This window comes from Taudactylus pleione, unplaced genomic scaffold (genome assembly GCF_031769625.1).
Source record: "Taudactylus pleione unplaced genomic scaffold, aTauple2 ptg000199l, whole genome shotgun sequence".
NCBI classification, from domain to species: Eukaryota; Metazoa; Chordata; class Amphibia; order Anura; family Myobatrachidae; genus Taudactylus; species Taudactylus pleione.
Window position 1 is genome coordinate 325,551 of NW_028284601.1, and position 13,898 is coordinate 339,448.

A 13,898-nucleotide genomic window follows, 5' to 3' on the forward strand; every position below is an offset into this window, starting at 1 on the left:
CCAACCCCAGCAGTGGCACAGCGTGACCATGGGGCCAACCCCAGCAGTGGCACAGCGTGACCATGGGGCCAACCCCAGCAGTGGCACAGCGTGACCATGGGGCCAACCCCAGCAGTGGCACAGCGTGACCATGGGGCCAACCCCAGCAGTGGCACAGCGTGACCATGGGGCCAACCCCAGCAGTGGCACAGCGTGACCATGGGGCCAACCCCAGCAGTGGCACAGCGTGACCCGGGGGCATGTTTTTTGGAAACTTATTAGGTCTTTATTGGAACAACTAATTATTTATTTTAATACTTTCCCGAGTCCGCAGCTGAACATCCTTTTGCATATAATAAGAATGGTGGTGGGAAGGTGAGGTAGATCACTTCGTTTGGAAACATAGAAGTAGATCACAACCTACTTGAAGTTGGACTTGCCTTTTCTATACAACACTAATATGGCAGAGACATGGTCACTCACCTGTGACTCTAGGTGTTGTTCTGTCAGGATCATCATTTCCTCATAGCTCATCTGAGAGAACAGTGACGCGTATTTGTGCAGACGTAAGCTCTTCAGCCAGGTTGGCACATCTGCACAGGGTGAGGGGTTACAAACATAATAATAAATCAGAATTGGATAAACATGCAGATAGGTAAAATCAGTAACAGAAGACATTACACTCATGGGTGGTGTGCCAAAGAGGTGATAGCTGGAGAACAGTTCTGCTGCTACAGGAACAGACAGCCATTGTCAGACCTAAGTTCTAGAGCTGCGCCCAGGAAAGGTTTTTTTGTTTTTTGCTTTAACAATATGATTTGGCTCCTGGGCGCCTGAGATCTAAATATGCAATATGAATGCTGTATGACCTGACACAGAAGCCAAACTTCTGATCTAAGGCTGCTGTGGAGACCCGGTGACACCTCTTGCGTCCGGGAGGCAGTAAAAGTAAAAAAAAAAAAAAGTTTCAAATCCCCAGGCCAATAAACATTAGTCCATTCACTTCCCAGCCCCATCCACACCTATTAGCACCCTAATGACAAGTGCAAACAGGAACTTCACAACCATGTGCAATTGCAGTATACATTCAAGGTAAAGGACAAAAATGACATTCAGAACATGCATAATGATTTCGGGGCCATATAATCATGCCTTTGTATCAAATTGGGGTTGCATGAACAGCCTGCAAATAGCCAACTGCAGATTCGCGGAAAAACATTTTGACCCATTTTTGATTTGTTTTAGAGCCAAAAACAAAACACTTATTCCAATACACTTGTCAAAATAAAGTCTCATGTGACCCAATATAAAGTGAAATTTGTTTGTATAGACCAGGGATGGGGAACCTTTTCTGCCGAGGGCAATTTTGATATATATAACATTTGAGGGCCTGGCGCAGGCCACGCCCCCTCCGTGTGACTTCACATGGGGGCGAGGCCACAATCGCCGATGACAACAGGATGCTCCGGGGAGCTGTAAGGGCAGCGATGTGACCATCTGAAGCTTCCTAAAGATGCTCCAGGTGGCATTGCTGCATAAATTCAGGCTGCAGGGTGCCAATCCATAGCATGGCTGACATGCTAAGCACGTCAACATGCTACATACCAACATTTTGACCCGATACTGTGGACCTAACATACAACACCCTTCATTGCAATTGTCCCGTCTGATGTGCTGCGAGCATCAGATGGGGCGATGCGATGTGGAGGACACACGATGGCTGCACAGGGTGTATGCCGGGACACACAATCGGAAGGACCGTCGAATGAGCGACGCTACGTTCTGGTGTGTGCCCAGCTTAAGACAGAAAGTGTACCCCCGAGGGAAAGAAACTGACAGCCATCTCTAAATCATGCCAATCGCTCTATCATGAGGGGACGAAAATGTTACAGTCATTAAGGGGCCATCAAAATGTGTATTAAAAATAAATCCTATAAAATGCCGTATGTTCCGCATCAATAGCCTGTATGCAGTAGTGCAGCTACCTAGTTATAACTGATGATATCAATGTACTTTAATATCAAACAGCTTGTAGGGAGCTCTAGAACAATTCAGTGATCACAAGTCTAAAACTATCTCCTTGTGCTTCGTACCTTTCATTCCACTCCCATCCTCGTGAAACGTGTTGCGGCCAGAGCCGAAATCCTCAGTCTGCTCACTGCCCGATGATGCCACGCTGCTCTGCGGAGAGAGGGGAGCGTGGTCTGCGGAGAGGAAGACAGGGCGCCCAGCAACCTCATCTGCCCCCATCCAGTCACCGGACGTCTGCTGGGAGGTGGGAATCAGGGACATGGAACGTTTCAGGGGGCTGGGGTGCATTTGGCAGGGAAGCACTGTGGGAGAGAGCAGGAAGTGTCAGGGCCAGCACAGAAGGTCTGCTGCGATACGGCGTGTAATTTGTGCTTTCCGGGATAATATGCACCTGGATAAGCTACAGTCTGATACATAGTCCCTGTAACAGTGATGTAGACGGTATCCCGGCATGCGGAATGCCAACGGTCTAAATGCCGGTGGCGAAGGCACCAGTATCCCGACCGTCTGCATCCTAAAGGTAAGTATCAGGGTGATGGGGAGGGGGTGTTAGGTAGCGGGGTTAGGCACTAGGGGGATGGTTAGGCACCGGGGTGGGAGTGTTCTGGTGCGTACGCACGGAGCGATATAAATGAGCGATTTGAATAATATAGTTATCGTTTAAATCGTTCATTATTAGGACCCTACAAACACACCAACAACCTGCAATGCGCGGGCATGTATGGTCAATACCGACCATGGCCTGCGCATGCAGGTAAACTTGCTCGATATCGATCAAGTTACTATAGGGACCCTTGTTATAGTCGTTGGTAGGTACATGGTGTGCTGGATGATCGATAGTCCAGCACACCCGGGAGATCGAACAACGATATCGTTATCGAACGTCCTGTGTGTACGCACTATTAGGATTAGGGTGTGGGGAGGGGGGACGTTAGGTTTAGGGTGCGGGAGGTTAGGCTTAGGCACCAGAGGGGGGAAGTTAGGGATAAGCAACGGGGAGGGCAGGTTAAGGTTAGGGTAGGGGTTGGCAACATACTTACCATGTGTTCCTATGGGTGTCGGGATTCTGGCTGTCGGGATGCCGTTATCGGTATTCTGACCAGCAGCATCCCGACAGCCGGGATTTTATACCCAACCCCTGTAACATGTACTGTTTTAATTCCAACTGACTGAAGCTTAACTTGAACTTACTGCAAACAAGTACAGTATAAATCCATGTCAGCTAGCCAAGCTACTTCTGTATTTACAAGGAATAATGGGAAAATAAAAGATGGCAAAACAAAGTCAAACACCAGCGATGAAATTAACATTGGAAATAGATTTTCAAAGCTGTACATCTTAAAGTTGCTGTAAAATCCCACAATACTAAGTAAAATACAGATATATACAGATTCTTTCCCCATAATTAGGGTGACGTTATCTTTGAACTAGAAGGCTTGGACAGCCAATAATAAAATGATCCATAAAACCAAACTGATGGTTCCTTCTCAGTGACTGGTATTGTACAATGATGGGAATCCTTATTATACTAGTCATGCAATACTTAGTACATCCTACATACAGTGCCGCCTACCTGTACTGCTGCCCACACCCTGGATGGCAGAGGGCACTGAACTGGATGAATGGAAGGGCATTAGTCCATTTTCTCGGAGTGGCTTATCTTGCCAACTGTGCCCCGATTCTCCCATGCTAGAGTCCCCTGGGACTTGCCACTCGTCAGACCCCTGCCGCATGTGTGTGGAAGGCGCCTCTGTTCTGCCATGCCGGCTGTAGCCTGTGGAAAGCCGCTCCTCCAGATGATTGAGCCACAACGCAAGCGAGTTGCGATCGTCCACCGTGGTGGCTGGATGGATCAGTGCATAGGACAGGAGCTGCCGGCTCTCCTCGATGTACAAGTTGCTCTCTGTGGTGTAAGCCAGCACTTTCTGGAGCAGTTTCATGTATTCGCATTTTGCTTCTGTGTTCCGGGGCTGCAGCAGGGGCAGGTGAGACAGCAGCAGAGAGATCACCTTCTCCTTGGATTCCTGGTGCCACTGACTTATGAGACCTGGGAAGATGTAAAAAGGAGAATACGTAACAATAATGGTACTTGTGTCTGAAAACCGCTCTCTCTTCACTTACGAAGTCCTGTATAAATGGGCAGCAAACTACCACTCCCTTTGCCCAACATCTGAAGGTTTAAAAGCCTGGCACAGAGAGCTGGTCAAGCAGCGGTATAGAGGACTGCATCCAAGCCCTGTCTATGAAGAGAGAACTTTTCAGCAGCAGGTAAGTAGGGAAGGAGCGTATCTAATCAACAAAGGATCTAGGCAGGGGGTTCCATAATACCACCACTAAAGTTATCAAGTACTGAGGAAGACCACAAAAGTGCAAGCTTCTGTGACAGAGGGAAAAAAAAATAAAAAAATACAGGAATGTTTCAAAAATGTTTAAAAAAGTATCTATATTCCTTTTGTCTCTGCAAATGTGCTCAAATAGAGACTGCCCAATAGAATCTAGCAGACATTCCCTTAAAACATGACACTTCTAATCTCACTAACTGGTCCAGAATGGAGGTGGCAGTAAGTGGTGATCCCTTCACAGAGTGCCCGGATCGGACCATGTGTGATGATTATAGAGTCCTGTGTATATTCAAGCACAGGGCTTTACTGCTGCCTAATGCTCAGACAGGGATATTTCATATGTAACAGTTACAGAAACGTTCCTTGCTAAATGACATTAGTAAGTGATGTTACAGTGTGACAGGAAAGTGCAGCATTGATTTCACAGATTAACGTGAATCTTGTATTTCGTGTGCTGCAAATGCCGGTCACTGATGACTGAGTGTATAAAGTGTACAGGTATTTCTCTCTCTCTTACACACACGTCTCTGCTGCAGTCGTGTTAAACAGTCCCTCTTGCGTGTTACTCTGCTAGCGCTGGGTGTCTGTGGCTTTTTTTTTTTGCCAAAAATGTGTCTAAGTTGCAATTAGGACACAGACTGAGCTGATTAATTTGATATGAGACACTTGTATATCTGTGTGCGACTTCATCTCTCAGCCAGCATACAAAGTGCTACTATTCAGTGGCTGCAGCTTTCTTCCACGCCAAGTGCCACTTACATCCTTAGTCACACACAGATATACAAGTGTCACATGTCAAAATAAACAGCGCAGTCTCCTGGTGCGTCCTAGTCATTTCATGTTCGGACAAAAATAAAAATAAAAGGACACTACCAGAGTTGCCCAGGACTTGGTGGCTCACACACACAAAAATACACACACACATAAAATATAATATAAATATAATATATACATACACACACACACACACACACACACACACACACACACACACACACACACACACACATTCAGAAGTTTGGGGTCACTTAGAAAATTCCTTATTTTTGAAAGAAAAGCAGTTTGTTTTTTTCCAATGAAGAGAACGTTAAATTAAGCAGAAATACACTCTATACATTGTTAATGTGGCAAATTACTAGACTAGCTGCAAACATCTGGTTTTTAAAGGAATATCTACATACAGTAAGGTCCATAAATATTGGGACATTGACAGAATTTTCAGATTTTGTCCTCTATTCACCACCACAATGGCTTTGAAATGAAACAAACAAGATGTGATTTAACTGCAGACTTTCAGATTTAATTTGAGGGTAATTACATCCAAATCAAATGAACGGGGTAGGAATTACAATGGTTTCTATATGTGCCTCCCACTTTTTAAGGGGCCAAAAGTAATGGGACAAACTAAACAATCCTAAATCTAACTTTCACTTTTTTATACTTTGTTGCAAATCCTTTGCAGGCAATTACAGCCTGAAGTCTGGAACGCATAGACATCACCAGATGCTGGGTTTCATCCCTGGTGATGCTCTGCCAGGCCTCTACTGCAAATGTCTTCAGTTCCTGCTTGTTCTTGGGGCATTTTCCCTTCAGTTTTGTCTTCATCAAGTGAAATGCATGCTCAATCGGATTCAGGTCAGGGGATTGACTTGGCCATTGCATAACATTCCACTTTTTAGCCTTAAAAAACTCTTTGGTTGCTTTTGCAGTATGCTTCGGGTCATTGTCCATCTGCACTGTGAAGCGCTGTCCAATGAGTTCTGAAGCATTTGACTGAATATGAGCATATAATATTGCCCAAAACACTTCAGAATTCATTCTGCTGCTTTTGTTAGCAGTCACATCATCAATAAATACAGGGGAACCAGTTCCATTGGCAGCCATAAATGCCCACGCCATGACACTACCACCACCATGCTTCATTGATGAGGTGGTATGTTTTGGATCATGAGCAGTTCCTTTCCTTCTCTTCTCTTCCCATCACTCTGGTACAAGTTGATCTTTGTCTCATCTGTCAATAGGATGTTGTTCCAGAACTGTAATGGCTTTTTTAGATGTTGTTTGGCAAACTCTAATCTGGTCTTTCTGTTTTTGTGGCTCACCAATGGTTTGCATTTTGTGGTGAACCCTCTATATTCACTCTTGTGAAGTCTTCTCTTGATTGTTGACTTTGACACATATACATCTACCTCCTGGAGAGTGTTCTTGATTTGGCCAACTGTTGTGAAGGGCTTTTTCTTAACCAGGGAAATAATTCTTTTGTCATCCACCACAGTTGTCTTCCGTGGTCTTCCGGGTCTTTTGGTGTTGCTGAGCTCTCCGGTGCGTTCTTTCTTTTTAAGAATGTTCCAAACAGTTGATTTGGCCACATCTAATGTTTTTGCTATCTCTCTGATGGGTTTGTTTTGATTTTTCAGCCTAATGATGGCTTGCTTCACTGATAGTGACAGCTCTTTGGATCTCATATTGAGAGTTGACAGCAAATGATTCCAAATGCAAATGTCACACCTAGAATCAACTCCAGACCTTTTACCTGCTTAATTGATAATGAAATAACGAGGGAATAGCCCACACCTGTCCATGAAATAGCTTTTGAGTTGATAGTCCCATTACTTTTGGCCCGTTAAAAAGTGGGAGGCACATATTGAAACTGTTGGAATTCCTACACCGTTCACCTGATTTGGATGTAATTACCCTCAAATTAAATCTGAAAGTCTGCAGTTATAGCACATCTTGTTTGTTTCATTTCAAAACCATTGTGGTGGTGAATAGAGGCCAAAATCTGAAAATTCTGTCAATGTCCCAATATTTATGGACCTGACTGTAGGTGTATAGAGGCCCATTTCAAGCAACCATCACCCCGATGTTCTAATGATACATTGTGTTTGCTAAGCGCGTTAGAAGACTAATGGATGATTAGAAAACCCTTGTGCAATTTTGTTAGCACAGCTGAAAACTGGTTTGCTCGTTAGAGAAGCTATAAAACTGGCCTTCCTTTGAGCTAGTTGAGTATCTGGAGCATCACATTTGTGGGTTCGATTATACTCTCCAAATGGCCAGAAAAAAGAGAACTTTCATGTGAAACTCAACAGTATATTCTTGTTCTTAGAAATGAAGGCTATTCCATGCAAGAAATTGCCAAGAAACTGAACATTTCCTACAACTGTGTGTACTACTCCCTTCAGAGAACAGCACAAACAGGCTCTAACCAGAGTAGAAAGAGAAGTGGGAGGCCCCGGTGCACAACTGTGCAAGAAGACAAGTACATTAGAGTCTCTAGTTTGAGAAATAGACGCCTCACAAGTCCTCAACTGGCAGCTTCATTAAATGGTACCCGCAAAACGCCAGTGTCAACGTTTACAGTGAAGAGGCGACACCGGGATGCTGGCCTTTTAGGCAGAGTGGCAAAGAAAAAGCCATATCTGAGACTGGCCAATAAGAGGAAAAGATTAATATGGGCAAAAGAATACAGACATTGGACAGGAAGATTGGAGAAAAGTGTTATGGACAGATGAATCGAAGTTTGAGGTGTTTGGATCACACAGAAGAACATTTGAGAGACTCAGAACAAGTGAAAAGATGCTGGAAGAGTGACTGGCGCCATCTGTCAAGCATGGTGGAGGTAATGTGATGGTCTGGGGCTGCTTTGGTTCTGGTAAAGTGGGAGATTTGTACAAGGTAAAAGGGATTTTGAATAAGGAAGGCTATAACTCCATTTTGCAACGCCATGCCATACCCTGTGGACAGCGCCTGATTAGAGCCAATTTCCTCCCCCAACAGGACAATGACCCAAAGCACACCTCCAAATTATGCAAGAACTATTTAGGGAAGAAGCAGGCAGCTGGTATTCTGTCTATAATGGAGTGGCCAGTGCAATCACCAGATCTCAACCCCATTGAGCTGTTGTGGGAGCAGCTTGACCGTATGGTACGCAAAAAGTGCCCATCAAGCCAATCCAACTTGTGGGAGGTGCTTCAGGAAGCATGGGGTGAAATTTCTTCAGATTACCTCATCAAACAAATTAACAGCTAGAATGCCAAAGGCCTGCAATTGCTGCAAAAGGACCATTCTTTGACGAAAGCAAAGTTTGAAGGACAATTTAAAAAATAAAAAATTAATTATTTCTAACCTTGCCAATGTCTTGACTATATTGTTCTGTTCATTTTGCAACTCATTTGATAACAAAAAAAAAGTTTTCTTGTAAAACACAAAATTGTCTGGCGACCCAAAACTTTTCAATTGTAGTGAGAAAAATATATATATTATATATATATATATATATATATATATATATATATATATATATATATATATAATCTCCCAGGTTTGGCAGAGCAAAGGCATTAGGATTGTGTAAAACAAGAGATATGGTAAGAACTTACCTTTGTTATCTCTGTTTCTACGAAGTCCATAGGGTCCACAGGGTTGACCTTGGGGTTATAGCTGGAACAGGATCCATGGGCACCACACAGTTAAGCTTTTAGCTCCCAGGATGCACTTGGGTCCTCCTCTATACCCCGCCCCAGAGCCACAGGCACCTCAGTTGGTAAGCAGCCTAGGCCGGAGGAGAATATGGAACAGAGAGAAGGAAGACTGGAACACACAAGAAACCATACTCACAGCAATAGGAGACGGAAAACCGGTGACCAGCCACACAGCCCATTTGAAGCCAGGTGCGTCAGGGCGGGCGCCCTGTGGACCCTATGGACTTCGTAGAAACAGAGATAACAAAGGTAAGTTCTTACCATATCTCTTGTTTTCTACTTCAGGGTCCATAGGGGGTCCACAGGGTTGACCTTGGGGATGTCCCAAAGCAGTTCAACTAAGGGCGGGGACGCTCCTGTGCTGAAAGGAGCACCCGGCGCCCAAAGGAAGCATCCTGAGAGGCGAAGGTGTCAAACGCATAGAACCTCAAAAACGTTTGAATAGAAGACCAAGTGGCCGCCTTACACAGCTGAACAGCAGAAGCGCCACGTCTAGCAGCCCAAGAGGGACCCACAGAACGAGTGGAATGAGCCTTAACAGAGGCTGGCACAGGTAAACCCTCTTGTGCATAAGCCTCACAAATAACGGAACGAAGCCAACGGGCTAATGTTTGTTTGTTGGCAGGCCAACCCCTCTTGTGAAAACCAAAGAGGATAAACAAGGAATCAGACTTCCTAACCGAAGCCGTCCGGTCTACATAAATTCTAAGCGCCCGGACCACATCTAAGGAAGTCTCACCAGCTGAAAGACCAGGGGACTGAAAAGCTGGCACAACAAGTTCCTGATTAATGTGGAACTTCGAGACCACTTTGGGCAAAAACTCAGGACGAGTGCGGAGCACCGCTCTGTCCTGGTGAAAAATCAGGAAAGGAGGGCGACAGGAAAGCGCCCCCAATTCAGACACCCTCCTGGCCGAAGCAATTGCCAGGAGAAAAACAGTCTTAAATGTCAGCCACTTGAGCTCCACCGCCTCAAGAGGCTCAAACGGAGGACCCTGCAGGACCCGTAGCACCACCGCCAAGTCCCAAGGAGCCACAGGAGGCACAAAGGGAGGCTGGATCCTGAGAACACCCTGGAAAAAGGTGTGAACGTCTGGTAGTATTGCAATCCGCCGTTGAAACCACACGGACAAGGCGGACACATGAACCTTCAGAGATGCAAGGCGTAAGCCGAGATCCAATCCTGACTGAAGAAATTCCAAGATCCTAGAAACTCGGAACACCTGAGGATCATAATGTCTGGACTCACACCACTGAAAGTAAGTGTGCCACACTCTGTGATAAATCCGTGCTGAAGCAGGCTTGCGTGCCCGGAGCATGGTACCAATAACCGAACTGGAGAAGCCCCGAGACCTCAAGACGGTTGCCTCAAGAGCTACGCCGTCAAAGACAGCCGACCCAGATCCGGGTAAAGGCAGGGCCCCTGAGACAACAGGTCCCGACGCTGAGGAAGAAGGTACGGAGCGTCGATGGAGAGGCTCCTGAGATCGGAGTACCAAGGACGTCTGGGCCACGCCGGAGCTACCAGCACGAGCATGCCGCCGTTCTGCTTGAATTTCCGCAGAACCCGAGGAAGCAGGGATAGCGGAGGAAACAGATACGCCAGGTGAAACGTCCATTTCACCGACAGCGCGTCCACCAGACTTGCGCCTGCGTCTCTTGTCCTTGACCCGTAAACGGGCAACTTGTGATTGTGACGGGAGGCCATCAAGTCCAGCTCCGGCAGTCCCCACCTGTCCACGAGTAGCTGAAACACCTCTGGGTGAAGCGACCATTCCCCGGGATGCACGTCGTGACGGCTGAGGAAGTCCGCCTCCCAATTGAGGACTCCGGGGATGAAGACCGCCGAGATCGCCGGAATGTGACCCTCCGCCCAAGTCAGGATACGAGACACCTCCGACATCGCTGCCTGACTGCGAGTTCCGCCTTGGTGGTTGATATACGCCACCGTGGTGGCGTTGTCGGACTGCACCTGTACCGCCCTTCCGTGAAGAGCGGGGCTGGACGACTGCAGGGCCCTGTATACTGCCCGCAGTTCCAGGATGTTGATGGGGAGAAGTGCTTCTTCCGCTGACCAACGACCCTGAAGCGACAAAGAGCCGGTCACTGCCCCCCAACCCCGGAGACTGGCATCCGTCGTGAGCAGGACCCAGTCCGGGATCCAAAATGGGCGCCCCTCGACCAGATGAGCTGTCTGAAGCCACCAAGCCAAAGATTGCCGAACGTCCGGAGACAACACCAGCATCTGAGAGCGGATCCGGTGAGGTAACCCGTTCCATTCTGATAGAATCAGCCCCTGCAGGGGCCGGGAATGGAACTGGGCAAATTCCACCATGTCGAATGTCGACACCATGGACCCCAGAACTCTCATAGCCGAATGGACCGACAGGCGGCAACGGCTCAGGCAACTGTGTATCCGCAGCTGTAGGGAGGCGACCTTCTCCGGAGTCAGGAAGATCCTTTGCTGACGCGAATCCAGCAGGGCTCCCAAATGAACCATCCGCTGAGATGGAATCAGGGAGGACTTTTTCCAATTTATCAACCACCCGTGTGCTTGCAGGCAAGCGATCGTCAGGTGGAGATGTTGAAGCAGTACCTCCGGGGAGCTCGCCAGCAACAGGAGGTCATCCAGATACGGCAGCAGCCGTACATTCTGGTTCCGAAGATGTGCGGCCATGACCGCCATAATCTTCGTGAACACCCTCGGTGCCGTGGAGAGACCAAAGGGTAGCGCCCGGAACTGATAGTGGTGTTGAAGGATAGCGAACCTCAGATACCGCTGGTGTGAAGATGCTATCGGAACATGGAGGTAGGCATCCTGGATGTCCAGGGACACCATGTAATCCCCTGGTTCCATCGCCAGAATGATGGAACGTAACGTTTCCATCCTGAACTTGGGAACTCTGAGGAATCTGTTCAGAGACTTCAAGTTGAGGATAGGGCGATGAGAACCATTGGGTTTCTGCACCAGAAACAGAGACGAATAATACCCCGTCCCTCGTTGTGATAGAGGAACGGGAACAATGACCCCTGCTTTCAGCAAGGACTCTATAGCCTCCTGAACCTGTAACGCCTTGGTCCTGTCCTGAGAAGGACTTGTGCAGAAAAAGTGGTGGGGTGGTCTGTGCCGAAAAGACAGGGCGTACCCCTGGGAGACCACTTCTCGAACCCAGGCATCCGTGGTGGTATTGTGCCAGCACTGGGCAAATAGAAGAAGTCGGCCTCCCACTCTGAGGTCCCCCAGAGGGAGGCCCGTCCCATCAGGCCGCAGGTTTATCTTCCTGCTTGGAAGAAGGGCGCCGAGCACTCCAGACTTGCTTCTTGGGTTTAGAGGCAGTCTTACTCGCAGACTGTCTCGGGAAGGACTGACCTTTCGCCTTACCCTGAACCCGAAAGGAACGAAAAGCCGAACTCCGAACCTTAGCAGGCAGTGCCGCCGAAGGGAGGAAGGCCGACTTGGATTTAGCCAGGGTGTCCACTATTTTGTCCAAGTCCGGACCAAATAGTAATACACCATTGAAAGGTAAGGCCTCCAGACCCTTCTTTGAATCAGAGTCCGCTCTCCAGGACCGCAACCACAAGGATCGGCGGCCAGACACCGCTGCAGCCGATACCCGCGAGTTCAGCAGACTAGCATCTAAAGAAGCTTCACCAATGTAAGAAGCAGCGTCCCTCATTTGTCCCAACAACGCCCGCTGGACATCCGGAGCGTCGTCTGGGAAGGTATCTTCCAATGCATTGGCCCACCCCTCAATGGCCTTGGCCACCCAGGAGATGGCCATGGACGGTCGGGCCACCGCCCCGGAGAGGGAGTAAATAGACTTTAAGCAAGTCTCAACTTTCCTGTCCGTGGGATCCTTCAGCGAGGATATCGACGGTAATGGTAAGGTGGCGCCCCGAGTTAAACGGGTGACATGGGAATCCACCGCCGGTGGAGTTTCCCATTTTTTACAATGTGCCTCAGGGAAGGGGTAATTAGAAGCCAACCGCTTCTGAGGAAGGAATCTCTTACTGGGCGCCTGCCAAGCTACCGCCATATGATCCGTCAACTGATCCGACAGGGGAAACACCGCAGAAGCCACCTTAGTTTTTTTGAAACAAGGAAACTTCGACTTAGGAACCGGTGCCTCATCCTCTATAAGAAGAATAGCTCGCACCGCCCTAACTAGTGCTCGCACATTAATGGACGACTTGGTATCCATTTCCTGGACCGAGGCGTCCGAGTCAGTGTCATCAGGGACCTCCCCATCATCTGAGGAACCCTCTGAGTCCGATACCTGAGCAGCCCATGTCATGAGTGGGCGTTTAGAAATCCTAGAAGGCATGTCAGTCTGCAACATTGACTGAAAAGCCGAGGAAGCGGCCGCCAAATTTTGCACGGGGTTGGAGAGCACATCCACCCATGGTGGAGGCGTCGCCATAGGGGCCTGAAAAGGTACCACAGGCTGCTGCGGCACAGGGGAAGCCTGTATATACATAGGCAACCCCGCATAGGGACCAACTGATTGAGACCCAGGAGGACTCCGCAATAACTGCGGGACACCCGGGGAATGGGGGATGGTCGGCTGGGGCACCGCCCTAGTAGGGAGAGCAGTCGGGACCGACAGACGGTCCGCAATAGACACCAGCACTTGAGAAAACATCGCCCACGGTGGTTCCTGCGCCAGAGAAGGTCTGGATGGGCCAGGAGCCACCTGGCATCGACTACACAGGCCATCCTGTGACAAATCCTCCCTATCTACTCCTGCAGAACAGCGTCCGCAGGAGGCCAACACCGGAGCCACTGAGCGCTCAACCTCCTCGTCTGACATGACAGAATATATTATATATCTGGCACCAGGGTAGAAGTAAAACGCACTCACCGGTGTGCTGAACAAGAGCCCACAATATGGCACTGAGTAGCACACAACTGTATGTGACGGACCTCACAAATACGTGATCTATATAAGTGAGGTCAGTAGAAACGCCCCTCCCCCACACACCTGTAGGGCTTGTAGGAGAAGTAAAGGGATAGGTATAAGCTGACAGTAAGCGGAAAATAAGCACAGACAGGCAGCACTAG

At 48.2% G+C, this 13,898-nt stretch overlaps 1 protein-coding gene across 2 annotated transcripts in view; it reads right to left on the minus strand.

Annotated features, from left to right (window-relative positions):
* SAMD4B (sterile alpha motif domain containing 4B) overlaps window positions 1-13,898 on the minus strand; it is a 43,426-nt gene that overhangs the window by 10,806 nt on the left and 18,722 nt on the right. For both annotated transcript variants that reach the window (XM_088477021.1, XM_088477020.1), the window contains exons 3-5: window positions 3,584-4,057; window positions 2,073-2,312; window positions 463-572 (exon numbers count right to left, since the gene is read on the minus strand). In XM_088477021.1, coding sequence (XP_088333147.1) covers window positions 463-572; window positions 2,073-2,312; window positions 3,584-4,057 — 824 coding nt within the window. The remainder of the gene's footprint in view (window positions 1-462; window positions 573-2,072; window positions 2,313-3,583; window positions 4,058-13,898) is intronic.